The sequence below is a fragment of the Andrena cerasifolii genome, chromosome 15 (assembly GCF_050908995.1).
Source record: "Andrena cerasifolii isolate SP2316 chromosome 15, iyAndCera1_principal, whole genome shotgun sequence".
NCBI lineage: Eukaryota > Metazoa > Arthropoda > Insecta > Hymenoptera > Andrenidae > Andrena > Andrena cerasifolii.
The window spans coordinates 9,107,173-9,133,168 of NC_135132.1; the positions used below are offsets into that span (position 1 = coordinate 9,107,173).

The 25,996-nt window shown below is 44.6% G+C and overlaps 1 protein-coding gene across 5 annotated transcripts in view; it reads left to right on the top strand.

Moving 5' to 3' along the window:
• Window positions 1-25,996, top strand: part of Trol (terribly reduced optic lobes) — a 148,688-nt gene that overhangs the window by 82,983 nt on the left and 39,709 nt on the right. For 3 of the 5 annotated variants that reach the window (XM_076827887.1, XM_076827886.1, XM_076827888.1), the window contains 4 exons: window positions 10,948-11,055; window positions 19,413-19,529; window positions 22,848-22,961; window positions 23,751-23,864. In XM_076827887.1, coding sequence (XP_076684002.1) covers window positions 10,948-11,055; window positions 19,413-19,529; window positions 22,848-22,961; window positions 23,751-23,864 — 453 coding nt within the window. Of the gene's footprint in view, window positions 1-10,836; window positions 10,869-10,947; window positions 11,056-19,412; window positions 19,530-22,847; window positions 22,962-23,750; window positions 23,865-25,996 lie in introns of those variants that run through there. The other 2 variants (XM_076827890.1, XM_076827889.1) reach the window with 2 other exon arrangements.

A 25,996-nucleotide genomic window follows, 5' to 3' on the forward strand; every position in this document is an offset into this window, starting at 1 on the left:
GGTAGTGGAAGCAGCGGTTATTTTAAGACGCCTTGATCCTCGGGCGACGTATAGGTCGATGCGGTGTTCATTTTGATCCGTGATAAAATTTCGCTTATACAAGGCAGGCAGCTGTTATTGTTATCAGTGTTAGGACAGTTAGGAAAATTCACTGCCCCTTTAAATTTCATGCCCTACAAGTTATTTTTGGTGGACAGTTTATGCGACTGTATAATTCTCAGCGTAAGCTGTTATAGCGGATTTTGAGATAATTGTGATATCAAATATTTATCGACTTGTGGCACCGACGAAGCGTGGTGAATAATAAATTGACCCCGCGTCCGTCAATGGAAACTGCGAAATCAATTTTCTCGAGAATTATTCTTCGTTTTAGGCGCATTCTCTTTAGCAGAATCATTTGCAGCTGGAAGAATGTGGTGTATCCAAAATCAGAAGAGATTTAAAAAATCGCCGCGCTGGTATGCGTACAGTCGTTCCAGCACGAGAAATCAGACGAAGGAGCCGTCTTTCGCCGCGTCTGCTGCGGATGCAGTAAAATATGATGCCCCCCGTATAAACTGCACCGACCGAGAATTCCACCGTCCCTTGATAAAGAATGATATCGCGTGCTTGCGTCGAACGAAACTTCCTCCGTTGGCGAATATTCCATCTCGGACATGGAATTGGCGCCGCGGAGGCAGATCAGGCTTGGAGCTTCTTAGTTTCACCCCCGGAGCCTCGACTTCGGCGATTCTCAGAGAAATAACGATCCTCTGGATACTGGACGCTATACGACTCGAGAATAGGGGGTGACACGCTTAGAGGGGTGCGTATTGAAATAATAAGGGATCCGTGGTGTTGGGGGAAGGCGTAAGCTGAGTGTCGAAAACAGTTGCGGATAACCTGATGCAGATGGTAAGCTAAATGTGATGTACACCTAACCAGGGTCTGCCTGAAGTGGAGTACAGAACCAATTCTGTTGCAATGCACGCGTAACTAAGGTCCGGACAAAGTGCGGTCCAGATTTAACCCAGATTTAATTAGGATGAAATCCAGATCTAACCCAGTTGCAACCTAAACAAATCGAGAACTGAACCAAGTGTAATTCGAAGCCTAATTCAGACCTAAATGTACTTCGGAACCAAATGTGCTCCAGAACCAAATATACAGGGAAATTAAATGTGCCCCGAAACCCAGAACAAATCGAGAGCCCTCGGCCCCTCGAGGAAAACGTCACCCAGCGGACTCGATAGCGCAGGAAAAAGACCCCTCCCACCGAAATGATACATCATGTTGTGGAGATCGATCAGAGACGTCGACAGAGGGGCGTAGAACGTTGGGATGAATTCTAATTGTGTCTAGGAGAACAAACCACACGCGTCAGTTAACAAACGAACAGGGTTGGGAAGGGGGGAGTTGGGACAGCGTGACCCGTTATGAAATAACGATCCAGCTGGCTCCTGTCCGCCCACGCCTGACACGTATCCGCGGGACCAACGTTTATTTATCGACAATTCGTTTTACCTGGACGTTATTTACGACACTCGGGGGCGGGAAGAGGCTGCGCACGGTTTGTTATCGGTTGCGTCACTCTACTATCGACGACGATGGCCGAAGGAAGCCTGATTCGAAGCTGAAGTCTTCCCATCACTGGATCTTCAGCTTCGCTTACCGGGGTGCCATTTTGGGGGATACCTGCTGGATCTATTGGGGGGGATGTTGAGGGCATTTTGAGGGTTGGAGTCTTTAGAGATCGTGGGGTACGAGGGGAGATGTCAGTCAAGTAGGAGCCTCGTGTAATGGACTTGTTTCTGATAACAATTGAACGTTAAATTATGTTTTACATGGGTTCCTGAGTTAGGTTAATGCAGCACTAGCATTTTGGGTTACTGCTTCTGAGGATTCTTAAGAGAATTCTTCACGAATCTTGAATAATCCTGGGATCCTAAGGTTCTTGGAAGCTGTGGGAGTTGGATGACTGCATTCACTATTAAAATGTCCAATGTATTCAACAGTTGTTAGGTAAACTGGTCCCCAGTAAATCCTCCTACGCTTCCTCTTCGTTTTCCTCTCGGTAACTCCAGAAACCTAGTCAATCTGGAACTCCAAAATAAGTCAGATCACCAGATCCCACCTGAAAAAGACAGAACAACCTCCGCAGACACCGGTCCCCCCAAAAGCAGAACCTAGGGACCTATCCCACTTTCAGAACACCCACCTCCTCTGACAAAATCCTATAAACAATACCCATGCTCGTCCCAAATTTCCATCAGCCTTTAAACTATGTCTTCCGCACACAGTTCCGCTCCAAACACTTCGACGTGGCCTAGTTTCACCTATCCCCATTATCTAACGCCAGCAAACAGGTCGCTTTGCATGATAGCCGCTCCCACGAGAAACAGAATGGTCCCCTTGTGCTCTGCATGAGACTGTGGCTCGCAGAAACGCGGATTAAGTCGCGGCGAGGATCGTCTGATAAGGATAGGAGCGGCTGTCGAGTGTCTGCACACAGCTGCATAGCCCAGGACGCTGTAGACTCAGCTGCCGGTGTCTGATTTCGAGGCGGTTGCTCAGGTTGGGGACGCGTTGAAGCCTCCAGCTCACCCATTTCGCATCCGAATACCGCCATATTTTGTGGATCGCGTCTCTATCACCTGGTGAAGCGAGAGGAGGGATCATTGGATCAATCGGCGCTCATCGATATTCGACCCCCTGGTATTATGGGGACTTGGGGGACTCACATCGATGATACGAGTTAATTTCAAAAGGCACAACGACAAATTTTTTAAATTCTGTGTGCCTTCCCTCTTTCACTAGGCTACTTCGAAACAAAATGGCCAAATATCGGCACTGACCCCTTCCGAACTCACCCCCAGAAATGTCCCCGGACTTGAGACAGAGTGCTTTAAGGTGGCTTGGGAATCGATCGGAGTCAGACTTTTTAATATTCCGCTGTTTTCTCGACTCTCCTGGACCCAGGACTTATCCGTTTCGCAAGACAGCCACGATCCACCGTTGGAAATAGGACTTGCGGCGGGCCTGCATCGCGATAAGCGGGTTTAATCGCGGCGTTTACGCACACGGGGCTGGCGTAGATTGCTCGGCTGATTTTGAGCGGCGTTTCACGCTCCAGAAGTGTAATGCACGGGGCGTGTGCGTCGAAAATATCCCTCCGAAGGCGATCTACCGTGAAAAATATACCGTCCACGGGAACTCGCGATATTTTTCCTGTGTATAAATAGCGCGGGATTAATTTTAAGCGCACCGGAGCGAGCAACAGATTTCTCTCTATGGAAATTCATGTCAGAGGCGCGAGGCCGCCCCCGAAAATTCCTCGCCGGTTTATTTTATACCAACAATTCGAAGGGTAATTAAATTTCTCCTGGGAACTCCTTATTGTACCGTGCTGAGGGCAAACAAGTGAGGGAACAGTGAAGGGGGGTGTTTTATCGAAGGCTGACTAATCGTGTGGCTATAAACACTGTTCTAAAGCGTCTTGTTAAAAAAAAATTAAAGTGCCACTATACTGCTTCGAAGAACTTCCTAAAATACACAATTTTCTTTGGAAAACTTTTCCTCCAGCCCCCACGGTTCTCGAAATATATCGAAGTGAAATCGACGCTCGCATCTAAAATTGCCACTTCTCAAAAGAGCCGCTGGAAAATTAAGGCAACTTTGCAAAAAGAATCCTTGCGCATTTGGGGGATTTTAAAAATCCTCCCCACCTGCGCAAATTAATTATCGATGCTGAATTTTAGTTGGGAACCACTGACACCGCCGCGAGCCCGCGATTTTCGTTCAAAGCGGCGGCGATTCTACTGTGAAAAGTATTTGTCATTCCATGAAGAGCCGGCGGCGGGCGAGGGTGGGAAATTAATTGTGCAAAACGAGTTATCGATTGTGGAACTCGGTGCGCGGGGTTCATTGTGCCAGCCGCGGATCGAAGATTTATTTATCGATCTCGTCACGCCGATTTTTACAACTCACGCGTCTATTTCATTACAGACGATCGAAAATTTATTCTCCGCGTCGCCTGCCCCAATTTCCACCGTCGACTTGGTCTGCCACTCGCTCGTTTATTTACTCGAAGGGAATCCTCGATTACCGATCGATAATTAACGCGGTTACACGAATATTACAGCCGCGGAAAGTCGCGGTGCTCGATGGATGACCGTGACGTTAATGGATAGGGGGAGGAGGGAGGGGATTTAATTGAATTCGGGATTCATCTTTCCCGAGCGTTTTACTGATTGGGCTGCTCGACTATTTCAGCCGTACCGATCTCTGGCAATCGTTTAAAATGAATTATTATAATTGATGTAACGAGGTAGAAACACGTGTATTTCCCACTGTTATACTGGGTGGAACAGAAATTAAATTTAGGAGTACGTCCTTCTAATCTTAACCCTTCGACTGGAGACATTGAACCGCTTCACCGTAGATGCTGTGCGGAAGTCCTCTACTCCCATTTGTTCGCGGTACACCCTGAACGCCTACGTGGCGTTATCCGCACAGGCTGCTCCAACAATTTCTCTTTCAAATTTATGACAGAAAAGTTATTTTATATTTAATTTAAATACCATGAAAAATGGCATTCCCTGCCCTGCAATTCAAATCACATAGAAAATGTGATAAAACTGAAAGAAAAATTCAGTTGAACTGTTTTAGTTGGCCACCCTGTATAACCCATCGAAACTACCTCCAGCTCCGTTAACCCTCCACGGTACACATCCCAGCGACAACAGCCCCTTCGTCCAAAGGAACATCCACAAAAAGTCCTCAAGGATCCACTCGAAATCCCCCTCCACAGTTGAATGCGGACAATTATCACCGTCATTTCCCGCCACTTTGCTCGTGCAGGGCGATTTTTCTCGCGGCGCGCCATTAATTATAACGTTTAAATTGCAAATCAGCGGCTAAAATATGTCGAATCCCTGGCGGGGGACCGCGCTCGCCGCGACGTATGACGGGAATATATTTTATACCCGCCGTATATCACGGAATCGCTGGCACGGGCTCGTTACCATCCACCGCTTATCGAGGCGGGATTTTTCATGCAAATTCGCTTGTAAAATCGACGGTAATGCTTTCGAAACGATTATCACCGACGTCTCTGTCCGCGGTGCACATGTGCGAGTGTGATAACTAAACCTGGCTCGCCCACGTGGGACCCTTATTTCACGGGCTCCCGCTTCACCGCCCTTCGAGCCAGGAGACTCAGGAATTTTTGAGTTCGCTGCGGCGACGTAACGTTAACCGGAAGCGATTTTCAGGGGCGGTAAAAAGGTGTAACGGAGGCTACGATCCTCGAAGGGAAATCACGGGCCTTTTTTGCTTCCGTGTCTCATTAGGACGGGCAAGCTGGAACTCGTTATCTCTTAAATCACGCGAGTGCTGCTTGGAAACGCGGCTCACCCCCGTGCAACCCCCGCGGAAACTTTTCTCAGACGCGCAAAACGTCGCTCGCCCGTTTCTGGTCGATGGGGGAGCACTTGCACGCTCCCTTTTTCCTGTTTTGGTTTCGACGGTTTAAATTGGTCGTTTTGGGAGGCTCGGAGGGAAGGTGGAAGTTGATACGGGATTGGAAATGAGACTGGGGCAGTAATTAATTTGTTCAGTTTGGTTCGAGGGTGTACTTGTGCTGATTGGTAAATGTGTATCTTTATATTAGGTGTAGATGGATGTAGGGCAAGTTGGCGCAGTGAGTGGTGTCTAGTTTCGTGAGGTCTTGGACGTTCAACGTGATGCGCCGCGTACTCTGGGAGATGGGTGACCACTGGATCTCTAAAAAAAAGTCTCGAGTAGGAGGTGTTTTTAATTCCTGCGTTTCCTCGATTCAAATTTGTCAGCTTTAGCTTCATATCCTGACAACACAGAATTTACAAATTTACACGAATTTGAGTCGAGGAAACGCAGGAATAAAAACACTTCAAAGGAAAACGCTGTTCAATTATCTTCAATAAAGGGAATTTGTCATTCTGTTTCGATTAGAAGATATCCGGCCACGTGTAAAATTATTACAAATATCTGGGAACATGTACGAAAAAATGGGGAAAGTTCGGATGAAAAAGTTTCCCCCTAAAAAGCGACAAAACGGGTGGGGTAGAAGAAGGAAGCCTTTTCTCAGGGAAATGAAGTGCCTCAACATCTTCAGGATGTTCAACGATGCGTCTCCAGGCCGCTTACGCGCGAAAACATACATCAGAGGGCGGAAGGGGAAGGGAAAAACTCGACTCGATATAAAGCTGAGGATATTAGCATGACAGGCAACCGGTAGCATCAAATTGCTGGACCTAAAAGCACCCAGCAGCAGCCCCTCTGCTAAATCGTCCGTGCTCTTCTAATGGACTGCCAGCGGGGGAAGTTTAGTCCCCCTGCTCCGTCTACCCCCTGGGACGATGCACGCGATCCTTCGATTCCTGTGTCTTGCAAATCTCCTAGAAATTCAGTCGAAAATACAGGAACACGTTCGAAGAAAGATAGACGAATATTAACCACGCTTTTAAACGAGGGTGGGTCAGAAAAGGTGACGCGAGATTCGAGGTGCTCCACAGGCAAGTGCTGAGAAATCAGACACCTATGCCAAAGTATTCTCGTCGTATCTTCGATCAGAGGTGGCGCAGTTCTGACATTTGACTCCTGGCTCTTCAGCCAGACAAGAGCAGTGACTCCTTGACTTAAAGGCTGACAAACTTGAACGCTTCAGATGCGTTACAATGCGACAGTGCCCTAAAACACTTCAACCTTCCATTCCACTCTGTGACTTCATCCTCCCACCTCGAAAAAAAAATATTACACTTCAAATTAACTCCTCGGCCAGAGTTTCTCCCAATTTCGCTCACTTCAAGAACATGCCTATTTTTATTTTGAGAAAAAAAATTGAATAACAAAATTCTTTTCGCGTCGTTCAGACACTTCTTCTAAGAAACTGTTACTTCAGAATAAATTCTGAAAGAAGTGGTGCTTCTTGATCCGGTCAAGAGGACCTAACCCTTCAACGCAACGTCTCTGCAGATTTGAAGAACACCAACTGCAGGCTTAGCAGCCAACTGAAGCTACAGACTCCCCACTGGGTGTCCCCGAATCTTCAAGAGACACTTAAGGATTCCCTGGTATCACTATTAGAGCAACACGAGATTGGGAGGTGGGGGCTCTCTTCAGCCACCCCGACGAGGGTGGCCGAGGATGCCGTTGGCTTTGACGGGGATGGACGATGATCTGGTGTCCAGTGGTAATTGAATATCAGCGTCTAGTGACAAAGCATACTCGAACCCCTCCAAGATAGTCTTCTGCTCTTTGCGTAATGCTATCAAAATGTCCCCACCGATTCACCGAGACTCCACAGCCTTCGTTTTACTAAAATCATTATTATATTTACTGCTTACGAAGTGGCCTGATATTAATAGCAGCACTAATCGAGAATCCTCACCATAGATTTCCTTTAAAAGTGTTCTAAATTCCAAATTGGGCCGCAGGGACTTTAGTAAATACCATGAATTTTTAAGAACCACCCCCTGCAATAATTCTGCATTAGGAAATATGGGATCCAAGAGCTGTACGAAAGCAGCCCAGAATCCTAGCTAATCTAATCGCGTCGAGGCACGGCATTAACATTTTTATTGTCCAGCAAGATGGCTGGAAAGTGAAATATCGGGGGGAACGAGGTACGCGGGCGTATGGAAAAGTTTTCCTACCCTCTCCCTCCCCCACATTTTCCACGTCTCGCGCCTGGAAAGCGCCTTTTTACAGCCATGATTCTCTTATCCCCTCGCTGTGTCTTCCACTCTCGATCATAACTATTTAAAGCCCCGGGAACTTGTGAAAACTGCTGCTCCCCAGGGCGAGGTATAGTGGTTGGTGGCTTGCAACCACTTTCAACGCTGGAACTTTAGCTGTTGCTTGCTCGAGAGTATGCAATTTTCTGGCCTTGAAACGTCCTGCAGTGTAACTCCCCAGTAACCCTGTTCTGACCACCCATTACACATATTCGATTCATTCCGCGTCAGATACACCGTCAATTTAACCCTTTCGTGCATACCTAAAGGCGGGCGCCTGTTTAGCCCAGGAGATGGGTCCCTATAATTTTTTTTCCAGACGTTTCGATTTGACAGAAATCTACTTTGAAGTGCATTTTTTTAACTAAGCACGCTGCGAGAATTATTTGGGAAACTAAAGAAATCAAATGAAATACTTCCCGACAGCGTGCAGCTAAAAGTAAATTATTGGTAAGTAGTTTGCGTAGTGATCGAATGGATTAAAGATTTGAAAACAAAAAATAATTTACACGTAATAATTGATGCGTTGGAAATTTTACTTCTGCACCCTTTTAGCTCTTTGTTCATGAAATTTGCTACCTATACACATACATATATCATATCGTACTATTATAATAAAGCTACAGCATTTGTTTGTATGCTGACAAAAATCTGAAAAAGTCCTGAACAAATCAAAAAAAATTTTAACTACGGTATACTTGAACAGCAAGATTTATGCCGTAAAATATAATTTATCTGTATAAAAAATGGTATGTACTTAAAGAAGTCATGGCTCGGCCGGGTCGTGATGGGTAGTACGCGACGCGTCCGCCAGGCGGCCACCGGGGCCAAGCGCTTCTCCCGCTTCTTCTGTGCTCTGTTAAATTTCACAATGCAAAATAGCGAATAATTCTCTGTTACATCATAAATTCGTATTTTTTCGAGCATTTTTTCATAGTTCTTCACTAAAAATAAAGTATTTATTTTACATAAAAAAAACCATTACATTTTTGGTACTTGCTCCAAATTGAAAACAGACATCGAATTCGGTCCTTTCATCCCCAAACCAGACTAGTCTAATTTTTCCAACTGAATTCAAAACCTATGCGCCACAGGGTTAATCACCCTCCGCGTTACACGATCCCCGTGCGGGTATTCTTCGATCCCATATGCCGAGCATACAAGTCGAACGCCCATGTGCGTTCCCCGCACGGAACATTCCACAATGGTGTGCCCGAAGAAAAGGCTTCCCCGCTTCGTCCCCAGTTTTTCGACCGCGGTAACGAGGGCATTATCGCGTGCAACAGCCCACGGAGAGCTTTCCAGATTTTTCATCCCCGTAGGGAAAGAACTTCCCCTCACTTTCCAGCACCCAGCCCCAGCTCCCCTCAGGAGCACAGCGAACGGTGGTGGCCCTCGGTAGCCGTCTTCCCGGGCGATTACCCGATCGCCTCTGATCGAGGGAAAACGAGCCAGCTGAGGCATTCGCTTCGAAACGTGACTCCTACACTTCACACTGTAACGTTATCCAAAGCGCGGTTATTCCGGGTCTCGAATGGACGTGACATAATTGTGAAAACGAGACGGGCCAGTGGTGATCCGATTGCTGAAACAATAGCAAACCGTGGTCCAAGTGGGAACGGGCTGCGCCACCCGCTGAAACAGGACCGTCCCACTGGCCACTGTTTATCTGAAACGCGATACACAGGGCCAGAGAAGTTTTCACGGCTCTCGAGTGCCGGCAATCGTTAGCGAGCCCGCTGCACGCGTCCCGCCGAAGGAGCAGCTTATTTAATTGAGCGGAAAGAATTCTTCTCGATCGGAATGCGTAGATTTCACGCGCTGCGCTCTGCCCAGTTCACCCTGTTTTTATTCGCAACCCCGCGGCCGGGGGAGGGGGCGGGTGCGACAGGGAGGTTCGGCGTTCAAAAACGAATAAGAAACGTGGTGTAAGGGTTTCTCCTGCGAGGCTTCGTTTTCGAGATAACTCGCCTCGAAGTTGCTGGTAGCCTGCATTTCCGATCGAGTACCATTTTAATTCCTTTTTACCAAGACACCGGTGGACCTTGCTCGAATTTTATTAAACCAAGGGAGATCCTAGAAATCGTAGACCTCCGCGGAGGGGATGCAGCAGATTGAATGCGAAAGACATAGAAAATCGACGCCACTGCGAATCTCGCCTTTGAAATCGAGCCTCCCAGAGATCCTACGAATTTATATCAAACGCCGCAAGTGGCGGCATTATTGGATCTCGCTCGAGTCGGGTGCGCGAAATGGGAGAAATTCGAGTTTTAATGGATCGCGTTGTTCCTTTTCCACCGGTCCCGGAGGGCCGAGGATCTTGTGTTAAATAATATTGAGCGTACCATGTAGAAGAGTGGAGTCCCAAATATACTATAAAAATAAGCGAGGGAAAAATGAAGATCGTTTTGCACCGATGCAGCTTTTTATATTCTTCCTCGGTCTGTTACAAACAGCGAATGGATCTCGGCTGCGTTACAAATATAGAAATAAATTTAGTAATAATTTTATCCCGAATTTAGGGGGCTAAATGAGAACCGCAAATAGCACTGTGACTTATGAAACGGAAATACTTCAAATAATGGAGTAAATGATGATCTCGTTAGTAATCCAATTTCATAATTAATCAATTCTAACTATACTCCCTGAAATATGATTTCGATACGACTATTGATATATTTGAATCAGTTAGAAATCGTTAAACTGTTTTCAATTTCAAACTCCACCATTTTCATATTCACAATTAGATCTCCCCGTTTCATAATCCGAGAAGTTATTCGTCAACTACTTAATTAAATCTTAAATTACACTTTTAAAACGATTCGCATAATTATTTACATCGTCTCAATTCGAGAATCCTTCAAATTACCCTTTAAAGCATTTCTTCCATTTAAAATTCGCGCGAGATATCCGCGACTATCGCTCGCTCGATATTAATCGCAGTTATCGATTTTGCGATTGATCCTTGGTGGAGGGGTGAAGCAGCCGCCATTACTCAGTCTCCCGGTGACATTGAACCTGTTGTGATCGCTACGAAGTTCGCGCGCGAAGTGAGGTTATGTCGAGTGTTATCCTGATTCTTTCCTTCGACCACGCGAAGTCCGTTGACCCTCGGTAATTCATATCTACGATCATAAGCCGTGCGTCGTATATCTCCGCTGTAAACTAACCGTCCTCTTTCATTTTTGCGCAGCCTGCACATCGACGCAGTTCAAATGCAGAAATGGACAGTGCATCGACAGCGGAGGCCACTGCAACGGCGCCCAGGACTGCCACGATGGTACCGACGAGCTCAACTGCCGTGAGTCCGATTCAAACAAAAAATACAGAACATTCTATTGTCATTGTTGCATTTCCAATAATTCGTAATTCATTCGTACTACTACGCGTTTACTGTGTGCGTTCGTGTTCTGACAGGTTTCTTTTTATTATTTGTTTTCCCGCGAAAATGCGGCAGCAGCTGCGCCGCTGTAGCGATGAAATTTCGCGGGAAAGATCGGTTTTCGTTCGCTTTTGTAAATAATCCTGCTTAATTTGTGATTATTGCATCGAATTTACTGTTTTACTATTTATTTATTCGTGCATGGTCGACCCCCCACCCCCATAAACATGATTCATGTATGAAAGAAGCTAATTCCCTTTAATTCATGAAAAGTTCTCACGCAAAGATTGTGAAATCATCTTTGCTAATTCCAATTGTACCTTTAATTCACGAAAAACGTTAAAAACATTCTCGGGCAAAGATTGTGAAATCAACTTTGCTAATTCCAACTGTATTCTCGTTCTCCGTTCGAACAATGATTCCTCCGTCACTTTTTATACTCGACGTTCCTTTATTGGCCACAAATCAATTCAGTGCTCAGATTTTCAGCTTCGGTTTTAAGGAATTAGCGGGCGAGGCCTGTAGTTGACACAAAAACTTTTATAAGAGGGACATCTTCTCTTAAAAATGTCGTATGAAAATCGTTTTACGATGGAAAATAATAAAAACTTGGTAGAGACTAATTTAAACGAATCAAAGTTGGTAATAGATTAATAGCACATTCGCCAGCCTGCACTAGTGACATGAAACATTTTGTTTTAAGTCGACTTCATAGTTTTTTCTTATACAACTTATTAATCTATTACCGACTTTCATTCGTTTAAATTAGTCTCTACCAAGTTTTTATTATTTTCCATCGTAAAATGATTTTCATACGACATTTTTAACAGAAGATGTCTCTCTTATAAAAGTTTTTGTGTCAACTACAGGCCTCGCCCGCTAATTCCTTAAAACCGAAGCTGAAAATCTGAGCGCTGAATTGATTTGTGGCCAATAAAGGAATGTCGAGTATAAAAAGTGACGGAGGAATCAGTGCTCGAACGGAGAACGAGAATACAATTGGAATTAGCAAAGTTGATTTCACAATCTTTGCCTGAGAATGTTTTTAATGGTTTTCGTGAATTAAAGGTACAATTGGAATTAGCAAAGATGATTTCACAATCTTTGCGTGAGAACTTTTTTCGTGAATTAAAGGGTTAAAGGTACAATTGGAATTAGCAAAGATTGAATCATGTTTATGGGAGGGGGGGATTTCATCACTTTTTTCATGTTAAATATTTTCTAAATAATCCTACCTTTAACCTTGATTAAATATCTTCTTTACCATCGTGACGTTTCCAAAATGTTAACAACTAGCAGGTTTTTATGATCGAATGACAGCCAAGTGACATTTATAAATTATGCTTTCGAGGCGACTCCTACTGGCGTCAAGTGGAGAAGGAAAACGAGACGTCATACCTCGTAATCCTAAAAGTATCATTTTTATAACTATTAATTCAGAATAACTCTTATATCTTTTAGACAAATAGCTTGATACATTAAGTAAAACGACATATAGGTTCGAAAAAAAAAATTATTCGCTTAATCATGTAAAAACACCGGGATTATGTCATAAAATAAGATAATAAGGCTAAAATAGCTCGGACGACCTGTCAATTTCGCTATCTTTCGTGTATAGAGACATGGTCGTTCAGTGTGCCTATGGGTAGAGGGAAAGGGGGAATTAGCTTCCAGACGCGACCGCGTCTGTTGATTTTACGAGAGGCATGTTTATTTTTGTGTTTATTCTTTGGGGCTTGGATGCTGAACAGTGTATCGCTGGGGCGGGTGATATGTTTGACTTCGAACGTACGCCGTGTGCGGAGGTTATGTCATTACGTGTGTTAGCCATATACACAGCACGCCCTTAGGCGTTCTACGCACGGGCCCTGTTTCAGTTCGTACTCCCTAGATTTTACCGAACTTTCTACACTCCGCAAGCAACAATTGCCAAGACTCGTGGAATCCTAACAACGTTTACTGAATTACTGCTTCTATGAAATCAATATTTTCCACCCGACGTCATCCCTCAAAAACTAACACGCCCGGCGGATTAAGCATCCCCCTCATTTCGAATTAATACGAGGATCGAAGGCCAGCGGAGCATGCGAGGGCAATTTTTCCAAGCACAGGGTGCAATGGGGAAGCAATTTTCTCGTCCCCCTTTTCCTCTCCATCTTCCCCACTATTTTTTCGTCCTCTCTTTTTTTTTTAATTCGTCAACGAACTTCATTAGCGGCATTAATATCGGCGGGGAAGGGGGCAACGCTCCCACGCCGAATTTAAAGGCGTGCCCCTTGCCTCCCTGCAGCCCTTCTTCGTCTCCTACCCCTCCACCAGGTTGCCGAACGAGATTTACTCTCGCGTTTATTAAGCCGCCCTAATAACCAGCTGCAATTTTAATCCGACATTAATCTCCAGCGAGTCTGCTCTCTCTCTTGCCCCTCTCTCTGGCCGCAGTCGTCCGTCGGCCCTTTCGAGGCCTCTGCCACAGGAATTTCCGGCGTTTTCACCGGTTTAATCCAATCCTGATGCATGGCGGCGTGCGGTAGCAAAGGGGGTGGCTTCTGCGGCTGGTGAAATGGCGTGGACACGCGTGTCAGGATGCTGGTCGATGGGTCGAGTAAACTTTTTTTTTCGTGTTTTCGATGGGGGATGGGGTGGGTCGAGGAGGTACATATTATGGTGGGGGGAGAATGAATTTTTGGATACTTTTGGGGTAGTTAGCGTGATAAGAGCATACATGGTCTGGATTGTTTTAATTAAGCTAGAATTTCTTTGGAAAATTTTGAGAAATTTCAAGGGAGGGAGGGGAGGGTATTGGGAAAGGTGGCAGTGATTAGGGATTTGAAGGGATGGGGTTGATTTTGAGCCGTGAATTATCAAAATGAATTATCTTTCTTTTTAAACATTCTTTAAATTATTAGCTATCAATTGCACATTACGATTTTTGTTTAACAAAATTAGTTATGGCTAAAAAAAATCGTAAAAAGTCCCCTCTTTTCACGGTCCTAGTCTTTAACCCCTTAAGCTAGAATTTCTTTGGGAAATTTTGAGAAATTTCAAGGGAGGGAGAGGAGGGCATTGGGTATTGGGAAAGGTGGCAGTGATTAGGGATTTGAAGGGATGGGGTTGATTTTGAGCCGTGAATTATCAAAATGAATTATCTTTTTTTTTTAAATATTCTTTAAATTATTAGCTATCAATTGCAAATTACGATTTTTGTTTAACAAAATTAGTTATGGCTAAAAAAAATCATAAAGAGTCCCCTCTTTTCACGGTCCTAGTCTTTAACCCCTTAAGTTAGAATTTCTTTGGGAAATTTTGAGAAATTTCAAGGGAGGGCATTGGGTATTGGGAAAGGTGGCAGTGATTAGGGATTTGAAGGGATGGGGTTGATTTTGAGCCGTGAATTATCAAAATGAATTATCTTTCTTTTTTAAATATTCTTTAAATTATTAGCTACCAATTGCACGTTACGATTTTTGTTTAACAAAATTAGTTATGGCTAAAAAAAATCGTAAAAAGTCCCCTCTTTTCACGGTCCTAGTCTTTAACCCCTTAAGCTAGAATTTCTTTGGGAAATTTTGAGAAATTTCAAGGGAGGGAGGGGAGGGCATTGGGTATTGGGAAAGGTGGCAGTGATTAGGGATTTGAAGGGATGGGGTTGATTTTGAGCCGTGAATTATCAAAATGAATTATCTTTCTTTTTTAAATATTCTTTAAATTATTAGCTATCAATTGCAAATTACGATTTTTGTTTAACAAAATTAGTTATGGCTAAAAAAAATCATAAAAAGTCCCCTCTTTTCACGGTCCTAGTCTTTAACCCTTTAAGCTAGAATTTCTTTGGGAAATTTTGAGAAATATTAATAGAGCAAAATGGATGCTGGTTTGAGATTCGAAGGGATGGAATTAATTTTGGAGCTTGAATTTGAAATTTTCTACTGTATTATCTATGGCAAGGCCTTGCATGGTCGGTTTTCATTTAGCCAAGCTAATCAATTATTTTTTCAGAATTTTGAAAAATATTAATGGACGGAGTGGCAGGGTTTTGAGTATTGGGAGTTGGGGATTAGGTGATGCAAGAGCTACACAGCATAAATTCAAATTATTTGGTGTCTTATACACCCCTTACACCTTCGTCTCTTTTTCACACCCCTATCCACGAATTTTCAATATAATACTAACGACTACAAAGTCTAAATGTCCACAGTCCTATCCAATCCCCGCTCACGTTTCCCACCTCTGTGGGGGACACGATAAAAAGCGACGAAATCGAAATTAATTCGATTCCAATCACACAACCGTCCAGGTCGAAATCCAGTTACGTTATTTTAACGCGATTTGGCCGGCGCGTGGCTTTTCGCTCGATCGGCGAATATAAATCGAGCAGTCGCGATCTCGAAATTGGCAAACGTGCTCCCAACGAGGCGTGACGAGCCTTTCAACGGAATTCAAAGGAGATTCTACGATTCTCTGACATCATCTCGCAGGTTCAAGGCTCGCCTCGCCTTCACTCTGGAATCCCAGCGACCACCTGTTCCCGAGCCCCGAGCACCGCGATCGTCCATTCTCAGAGCACAAATCTGAAAATCTTCTATTAAATTCCAATGAATTTCAAACCCTTCGAACCGCTGAATTTAAAAAAAAATTCAGCCGTCGCAGTTAAACCCCGCATTTAAATTTACCTTTTCTCGAATGGTCGACTGGAGGGGGTGAAACGCCCCTTCGATCTCCCCCAAATTAATCCCAAACGCTCCGTCGAATTCAGAAACACTTGCAACAAAAGTTGCTGCATTTTAAACGCGGAATATATTTTAGGAACAAAATAAATTCGCAATTTGAACTTCGCAATTTTGGCAACTGCCTCGTACAGTAACGATCGATCCATAGATCCTCGTCGTCCTTACCTGGGGGGTGGTACCCGAAGACAGTTCAATTATTCTGTAGGAATTCTTTAACCTCGGTCGGCGATTAGATCGCGAGAACTCGGCGTGCAAGTTATCACGCCGATAAGATCAAGGTAAACGCGTGAAAAAGAAGTAGGCCGACGACAATGCTCGGCCGAACAATGCGTAATGCTCTCGCGCATTGCAGAAATGCCGGTATTGCCACGGTCGACGTTCATATTACCTTGAAAGATCGATTTCCCTTTCGATAGTCCTTCCATGTGCAGTTAGCACCCCGAGGTCTCGAGACTCTTGGCCATACAGGCCTCAATTTTTTTCGATTTTGAAAAGTGAACACACCAATCGATTCTACGTTCAAAAACGCATCAAAAAGGTGGAATAAGCTTTTTCCGTGGACGGCTTCGTTTTGGAGAAAATCGAGGTCAAAGTCGGGGGCTCGCACGTGGAATAATTTTTTTAAAATTTTTTTTTTAAATTAAAAAAAAAGACTATTTGATTATAGCGGGAGGGTAGCTCGAAGCCAAACTCGTCACACTCGAATTTCTTCGAAAGCATTGAACTTTCAGATATAAAAGTTACTCGAGCGTTTCGAAAACCCTCGCAGCAATTCTAAACAGTATTTAGCAAATACAGCTGCAGTTAACAGCCATGAGCAATTAACAAGCGCGCAAAATGTGTTAGCACCACAAACCGCACCATCCCGCGATCATTGGACAATAATTTCACACCCCCTCGACGGCTCGAAACCTTTAATAATCGCGAATTACTATTCTCCCCGCGATAGCTTCACAAAAGCTTCAAGTCTCTGCACACCGGGTGTCCGGGAAGTAACGACCAACAGTCACAAGGAGAAATACCTCCGGTTCGCGTAGACTTACGGCGAGCAATTAGCGGGAACAAAGACCAACCCCTCCTTTGGTTTTAAAAAGGCTGACTCGATTCCTATTTTCTCTCTGTCGCCTTTCTCTCCCTCCCCCCCCCTCCCCTCGCCTTGTTTTTCTCCATGGTGAAACCGCATTGTCGACACGCGAGAATTCGCGTTACGTATCTACGGTAATTACAGAAGCGTGTCCCCGCGTTTTTCCATTAAACGGCCACGTTTACGCGATCCACCCTCTCCCCCCCTTCCTCATCGGGCGGGCGGGCACGCGAGGAAAAAATGGCGGCACGCGATCGGAGGAAACGCGTTTACGAGGCTGAATCTAAATTAATCGGGCTGATCAGCAGGCCAGCGAACCGTTTTCTCAGCCATTGTCCCCGGAACGATCGCGGAAATTTGATTTTTAATGCCTCCGCGGCGGTGTACAGGCTGAACCAAAAATGGGGGCCCGAGTGGGCGGAGTTTTCTTTTAAGGTTTAAGAAATTTGGACACCTCCCTGCTCCCTTCAAGGGACGTTCAAGTCTCAGAAATAGCAGTCCTGACAATTAGCAATTTTCAAAAAAAAAAAAAAAAAAAAACTGCTTGAGAATCTTAGAATTTTTAGATAATTGGATCAACGTTCTTTTTTTAAATAGCGATTGAAAACTCTAACCTCGCCGAGGAAATGGACTGTTTCACCCCCAAAAGAGTAGAGTATCTCGAAGAACATATCTCCTCAGAAAATCAAAACCAAAAAGTTAAAAAAAATAAGAAGCAATTACATAAGCAATAGAATTTGGTCGACTGGCAACTCCAATTCACCGAAGCCCTTCGGTTTCTCGGCGGAAAGAAGTCTCTCCTTCTCGCCGATGAGGCGACAGCTCCGCGGCGGGATAATTTGAATGAGAAACTGCCCCCTTCGCGCGTTGCGTCTGCAAAGTAGCCACTCCTCCCTGTTTTTAATTACCGCCCGGCGTCCTCGTTCTCCGCGTCATTTCCCGTCGAAAAATGCGCCTGAAACGTGCCGAAGAACGGCCGCGGAAAATAATTAACAACCCATCTCCCCACCCCGAGCCTTGGCTTGCTCTCAGACACGCGGCGCGCGTGCCAAAAAGTTAATACACTTACGGTTACGGTGCGGATCACTTCTCGAATCCACCGACTGTTTCATTTTTAATCGCCTCTAGGGGTTCTTGAAGTGGCGGAAGGGAGGGGGTGCAAAGGAACTCATAGAAATTCCACGCGCGCCCCTGCACAGAAGGTTCATTCTTTCGAGTGAGCTCGATCCGTGGCGCCGTCCATCCTCGATCGTTAGCTAATTGCCCTCGTAAATTAGAGCCCCCGTGCCCTCCCCTCCCATTTATAATCCCTTCCGCGAAATTTCCTCGAGTGCGTGTTAATTAATGGCCGCCGCCACCCCGAGTTCGATGGTTCACGCGCCGCTCCACCGTCCTGCCGGTTGATTAATTTCTCCGGGAACGCTTTTCCTTCTTCGTGGCGTCTTTTCGAGCAACCCTCCCCACCCCACCCCACCCCCTCCCTCCCCCAGTCTTCCGATATCCGGGGCAGCATCGTCGATACCGGAAGTCAAGCGTGCGCCTCGTAAATCTGCGGAACGCTTCCTGGAGATACGTTTCCCGTTTGGAAGGAATCGCCTTCTTGGCGGGGGTGGAATAGTGTGGTGGTCGCAGCTTGGATTGCCAGTTTGTAGGGAGTGAAGTTTCCAGGGTTATTTCGTTGGTTCCATTGCGGAGGTTCCCGGTGTCCAGATTTGAAATCGTGTCACCCTCCGTGCGGAGCAGCCTGTAGCCCCATATGTGCGCTATGGTCTTCGAACGCCCATGGGCGTTCAGCGCACTGGGTTTACTGGTCGTTGGGATGTTCACATGTTCGCGATATCTGGGAGGCTACAGATGTTTGCCTGATCATATGTAGCGCCAAAAGCGTAATATTAAGTCCATTCGGTGTTGAAATGTGGAAGTCTAACACCCTCCGTGCGGAGAAGCCTGTAGCCCCATATGTGCGCTATGGTCTTCGAACGCCCATGGGCGTTCAGCGCACTGGGTTTACTGGTCGTTGGGATGTTCACAAGTTCGCGATATCTGGGAGGCTACAGATGTTTGCCTGATCATATGTAACGCCAAAAGCGTAATATTAAACCCATTCGATGTTGAAATGTGAAAGTCTAACACCCTCCGTGCGGAGCAGCCTGTAGCCCCATTCACTAACCACGCACCCAGACCGCCTATGGGCGTTTCACGCACCTGCCTCTGTGCATGGCGGAAAATTCCACATCCCTTATCGACCATCAGTGTTCGTGTCAATGTCCAGCGTTAATCGTGTCTGCCTGTCTGTGTGCCTTCGTCTCTGTGTCTCTCTCGTCGGGCTTTGAACGTGTCCACTTGGGAATCCCCAGGATCGATGTGGGAGGATGTTTAAAAAAAAAAAGAGAGCCATCGACATACCGTGTCGTCGGCGCGTTTGATGCGACGCCGCTATCAGATCGATTGTACGATTCTTGCAGCCTGCAGGGAAGACCAGTTCGAATGCACACCAGGGTTTTGCGTGCCTCTGTTCAGACGCTGCGACGGGGTGTTGGATTGTAACGGCGGCATGGACGAGGAGAATTGTCGAAACATGAGTACGAAACTAACTTAACATTAGGCCAGCTCCAGGTGGAAGGGCTGCCGTTAGGTCCTCGATCGTGAGGACCCGCCTGGCTGTGGAGCATGGGAATGAGGATGGAGCATGCTTGCAACTTTTTCAAACTGACTCGCTCGAAAATAACTATGTAACGACGCGAATATTGGATTAACTGTATCATTTCCTTCACAGAGTTGGGCACCGTGTCATTCTATGGCTCAAATTGAGTAAAAATTGTGGAATAAAGTTTTTCGGTGCGAGGTTTTTTTGGGAAAGAAAATGAATTGGAAAATTGAGATTGTATTGTTTTTTTTTGGGAACTGCATCTTTGTGCAAAAATTGGACGATATCGTGGAGTACCTTTTTTCGAAAAGGGCTTCGTATCGGAGGAAATCGATTTTAAAGATTTTCCATCGTTGAAGTCGATTATCTCGAAAACAGTAACTTTATCGAAAAAATCCTACTCGACAATTTTGAACCAGTTTTGGACGAGGATCCATTTCATCCACAGTTGAACCATATTTACTATCGCACTTTGCAAATTTTCACTCGTATACGTAAATATAAAAAAAAAATCGAAAATTTACTTTTCTAAAAAATTAAGGCCCAAGTGAAAAAAATTGTTCCTCAATTTCGACTCCTTTTGAGACGTAGAATCACCCCCTGTCTATCTTCACCGCAAATTGTGGCCCACCCTTGCAAAAATTGTCTAAAAGATTCAAAATTATCCACAAAAATTTCAGCCTTAACTCCACAAGTTTTCCCATTGATTTTTTTCGAGTTTGCTAAGAAATCTTCCCGTCTTTCATCGCCTGGAATTGTCCAGTTGATCCAGTGTTCGAGGAGTCACTACTAAATCGAGGTACAGAGCCGAGAAACGCTCGTGGTAATCGAAAGGAAACGCGCGACTCGACTCCGGGCGAGCAGCTTGGCGTGGGCGTGAAATTACTTTCTCCCGTGACGCGTAGATCCTGAATTATCCTGCGTGTCCCTCGCTAACCCTTGCCAGATAAATTACACCTACCTAGCGAGCAACGTTCGACACACGGAGAAAACTAATTTCCTCGGAGCATTCCGATGGCTTTTTACGCCCCACACGCGAAGCTGATCATGGGGGATTATTGTGAGACCGTTGTGTACAGGGTGTCCCATTCGACGTCGCAAATTCACAGATTTAAGCAGAAACTATTTCTTTATCTCCATATCTTACAGATACATGTGTTCTTATTCAAGCTTTTAATTTAAATATTTGAGATTAATGTTGTGAATATGTTGAAACAGCCTGTATAGGAGTGAACCTTGAATCACCATTGGTTGAAGGGGGAAAAATTTCAGAAAGCGTTTCCAAATTGCAGAAATAATATTCAGAACAGTAATTCAGGGTGAGATGGGGTCAGTTTAAAATAATAAAAAAGTCGAATGAAACACCCTGTATAACATCAAATCCACAAGTCACCAATTTGGAGACACAAGGGTTGGAAAGAAGAAGTTCCTCGATCACAGAGGTAGAAAAAAGTCGTCAAGGTGTCTCCTTATTTGAAACTCCCTGTACGACAGAGAAAATCCACGGGAATGCAAACTTCGAGAACCAAGCGTCCGGGAACTCCGAATTCTCCCAGTTAGAGGGATTGGATGCACTCTTAAAGGTGGTCCGCGTTGTATGAATCAACCTGTATAGTGTGAGATGTTTGAAAAAATGGCGGGAAGAAGGTACCAAGCGTTCCTGCAGAAAAGAAACGAAGAAGCGACTCGGATTGGATTTCAGCTGAAACGGAGCTGGCCAGTCGGCCGAGTAATCGCTCCTCGAAGGATATAAACGCTCGGCCCCGATAATGGACGCTTGTTTCTCAAGTAATTAATTGCACGGCACCCGTGGCCCGCGGAACTTCGGTGTCGTCCGTCCCTTTTTGAGCCTTATTTCCCCTCGTTTCCGCGTCGGAGGCGAGGCGCAATGGAACTCGGCGCGAATAATCTGATTCATTATGATCGAACGGCTGTCTAATTATCCAGTAGATGCCCGTTCTTGGATCCGTTTCACTTGCACTGGCCGATCAGTTGCAGGGGTGATCTGGATCTAATTGTAAGTAATTTTGGACGGTGTCGAACGACTTCGCGATACTTTATGCTACTGCTTTGTTAGGAGGGTGTCGAAGCTTTCCTAGGAGACTTAAGGGGGTATACCCGTTTGAACCCTCGGAAAATGTATACGTTTTGTGGATTTTTTTACAAGTCAACGGTTTGATGCAGATTTCCCGTTTTTTAACTATGTTTACATAGTATTATGAACTACTTATAAAAAAAGTTTCAGTTAAAAAACTATTGTTTTTCGGAAGTTACGGATACATGTCCGAAAGTCTCTCGATTTTAGACGGCTAAACGGTGGCCCTAAAAACTCGCGCTACGTTCAACCAATTCACTTCAAATTTTGCACGCAGAATCATAATAAGATTCCACATCGTCCAACGAAGGCGATTTTGAAAATTTTGAAAAATAAAGAAATGGTGAGAGATCAAAGGTAAAGTTAAATTTTTCTAAGAGAAAAATCCACCTTTTTCCTTTATAAATAATAAACGGGGAATCGAAATAAAAAAAAGCCTTCGTTGGACGATGCGGAATCTTATTATGATTCTGCATGCAAAATTTGAAGTGAATTGGTTGAACGTAGCGCGAGTTTTTAGGGCCACCGTTTAGCCGTCTAAAATCGAGAGACTTTCGGACATGTATCCGTAACTTCCGAAAAACAATAGTTTTTTAACTGAAACTTTTTTTATAAGTAGTTCATAATACTATGTAAACATAGTTAAAAAACGGGAAATCTGCATCAAACCGTTGACTTGTAAAAAAATCCACAAAATGTATACATTTTCCGAGGGTTCAAACGGGTATACCCCCTTAAATCAAGTTAGGTATTGAGGAATTTAGAAGACTATCAATTTTATTTTTTACTCTTTTATTTAGTGAACTGTGGGATCTTTATTACATGGGAGACTTAATCATCCCAAACTTGGCTTCAAGTAATTTTGAAGCTTTTTAAATGAGTTTGAATCAGTTATTGATCATGAGTGCAATTTTTTTTTTTTTTTTTATCAAATTAGATTTAAGTTGGTCCCAACGCCCTTCTAGCTTAGGCCTAATCCAAAGTTCAATTGAAATTCAAATTTTTCTCCTTTTTTTTCTATGAGTTTCTTACAATTTAAAAAGCGATTTTTGACACTGCGCCTCGCCACCGTTTCGACGCTTACTTTTAAGTTTTATCATTTGTTTTACGATTATAGGAAGTTCGTTTATCGTTACGTTTTGTTATTTCGATTATTAGCACGGTGTCGGCCAGACCAATTCGAATGTGCTAGTGGAAGCTGCGTCGGCCAGAGCGCAATATGCGACGGTCGTTCTGATTGTCCAGACCGTTCTGACGAGCACAATTGCAATGGTATTTTGGTTTCATTTTTATTTTTATTTTCGATTTCGAATGCTTGCCCTACTACTGTTTCATGTGAAGTGAAAAGTAGGAGGCCTGGAATGTGGGAAATTTGAATAGTTGGGATGAAAATTTCAGTTTCCAAATTTGAAAATTTTAAACTTCAAATATCCCCAAATTTTAATATTTCAGGGCTTCAAAATTTGTTAATTGGAGTATCTCAACATTTCCATATTTCAAAGTCTCAGAGCTCCAAAATTTAGAAATCTCAGTGTTTCGAAATTTTAAATTTTCAAACTTACAAATTTCAAAATTACAAATTTTAAAAAAATGCGACAGAGCAGGGTTTCGAAGCCACACCTTTCGATTATTTCAAAACCTAAAAACTCAAAGGCTAAAAAAAATCAAATTATCAAATTTCAAAAATTTCCCACATTTGTTATCTCTCTTTACCCAAACTTAAGTCCCAAAATACCCAATGAACTTATAAATTCGTACAAGCTTCTAATCTCCCAGAAAACTACCCCGCCTGACTTCAGAAACACTTTGCCTTCCTCCACTCAGACCACTCCATGGTAATTAAATCCCCGTTCCGTCGAAAGTCCATTAATTTCCCCGTCCAAGCATCCGCGGTCCAGTCTCGCTCTTTTCTCCCCTCCACCCACCCTGTCGCCATCCATCCCCAAACAAACTCACAAAAAAGTTGCAGCTGCATCTGAAAATTAAAACCTCGCCATGAACACCAACCGTGCAACAAATTCCCCTAGACTAACCTCAATTTCTTTCGCAACGTTTTTCCAGTGACGACTTGCAGCGCCGAACAATTCCGTTGCCTGGATGGGACTTGCCTGAGCATCGACAAAAGGTGCAACCACGTCAGCGACTGTCGTAACGGCGAGGACGAGAACCAGTGTGGTGAGTGAGCCCCATCTACCTTCCTAATTAGAGATTACCTCGATTAATGCCTAGAAATAGGTGAATTAGTCCCTAGCAACGGGGGTAGTCCCCAGCCCCACTCGCGAGTCTATTTAGTGTCACAGATGTGATCCACTAACTGCTGGGATCCGTGATCCAGGGCTGTTGGTTTAACGAGCCAACTACGAACGTTTAAATTCCTCTTCGACGCGACACCCACGCCCATTCTGGCAGCAACAAGTTGCTCTCCAGCGGGCAGCTAGTCGACGAGGAATCGATTCGCGTTGTTCCCGGAGTTGTCGGGGCGATGATATCCCACATCGAGTGGAGGGCTTTGTTCCGGGTACATCTGGGGATTTTTGCGGGTTAGGAATATAAATCTTGCGTTTAGGTTAGGTTAGGTACCATTACTAGCTTTGGAGGTGTCTGTTTTTTGCTTTGGAATGGTATTTTTTTTTTAAATTGGAGATATCGGTTCCTACACCCTTCTTGGGGCCTGGATTAAAAGTTTAGTTAATAATAATGAATTTTGTGCGATGCATTCGGAGCCGCATGCATTATAGCCTTCCTTGTAGTTGAATCAACCCCCTTTTTGTTGGCTGATTTAGGGGCCGCAGATACTTCAGAGGTAAAAAATATTGTCTCGATGTGGGAGTTGCAGCCCTGGACAACTTAACGGGCACAGTAAATCATCCCTGAGTTTAAGGATGGTCGAGATATAGCTGGATACTTTCCCTTCGTCCCTCGTTGCTCGACAGAACCCATCTAGCCTATTATGTTCCCTCCGTTTCTGTTCAGCGGGTTCGTCGAAGTAACGTGTTTTTTCTGTTCCTTGTAAAATACTGTTTTACGCCTGTCGACACATGGCAGAAGGAAATCCAAGGCGAAAATCTTGGTGGAATCCGGTTTCCAGTTCGATTTACGATTTTCCATGCTGACCGAACACCGCCAGGAAGTGGCTTCCTGCGCTGCAATTTTCCGCTTGGCCAAATTTTCCTCTCGCCGAAAATCATCCCCCAATGAGTATCACGACTTTTCCATTCCATTTGGCGACGGCCTCTTCGAATATCGTTCAAATCCGAGTTTCCGTTGGAATCTCGGAATTCTGAAGTCTTTCATCGGTTGGATTTCAATTGTGGCTGACTTTGAGCAATGTTCGAAGGGGTTTTAATAATGTTTCCCGCGCCAACTAATTCAAGCCACGGAGTCATGCTCATTGAATCACCCGCGCTGTGAATAACAACAGGGGTGGCTACCCTTCTCGATAGCCGTCGCATCGTCGTCGAGCACGCGACGCGTGTACCGACGGTGTGCACGGCTGATTTCATCGGAAGAGAGGGAAAGGAACACGCGTCACAGGGGACGCTTGAATCGTAAGCGGAAGCCGCGTGTTCTGTCTGCAAAACAGGGCCTGACGAGAACTTGACTGCACCTTTTAACCCTTTAACCGTGCGATCGATCGGCGACACAGCACTGGGGGAAAGTAGTGGTCCGCATTTTGCATTTAAAATTGCTCACGGCGCGCACCTTTTTCAGGTTTCCTCTCTGTGGAATATCGCCCCCAATCGTTAAACATTCTTCCAGCGCTTGTTCGGTTGATTTCGAACAGTGGTGACTTGTAAAGAACGTGGAATTTGTAGTTGAAGTTGCGGGTTCTGCTTCTTCGGGTCCCCTCGAGTTTGGCGTGCTTCAGTACTTTATTGCAACTACTATTAACCCTTGCAAATTATTATTTATAACTCCCCTTTTGTTTCTACATAGTTAAGTTAAGAAGGTAGTAAATTGACTCATGGGGAGGCTACGTAGCGTCTGAAAACCACCTACGATATCGTGAATCCTTCACGAACCTTAACTGTCTAGTAGTTTTCACACTTCCAATTCAATAAGCTAATATGTAAACCCCTAGGAAGCCTACATAGTGCCTTCAGACCTCCAAGAAGCCTCCGTAATACCTACAAACCTTACCTTTTTGTTCACTTTCACATTTTCTACTCAAGAACCAAGTGACCAACCCCTAAGGAACCTCCATAGTATCTTCAAATCGCCTCCATCATGTCCAAAAAAGCGTCTGACATGTTCAAAAATCTTCCAACATGTCCAAAAAAGCGTCCAACATGTCCAAAAACCGCCCA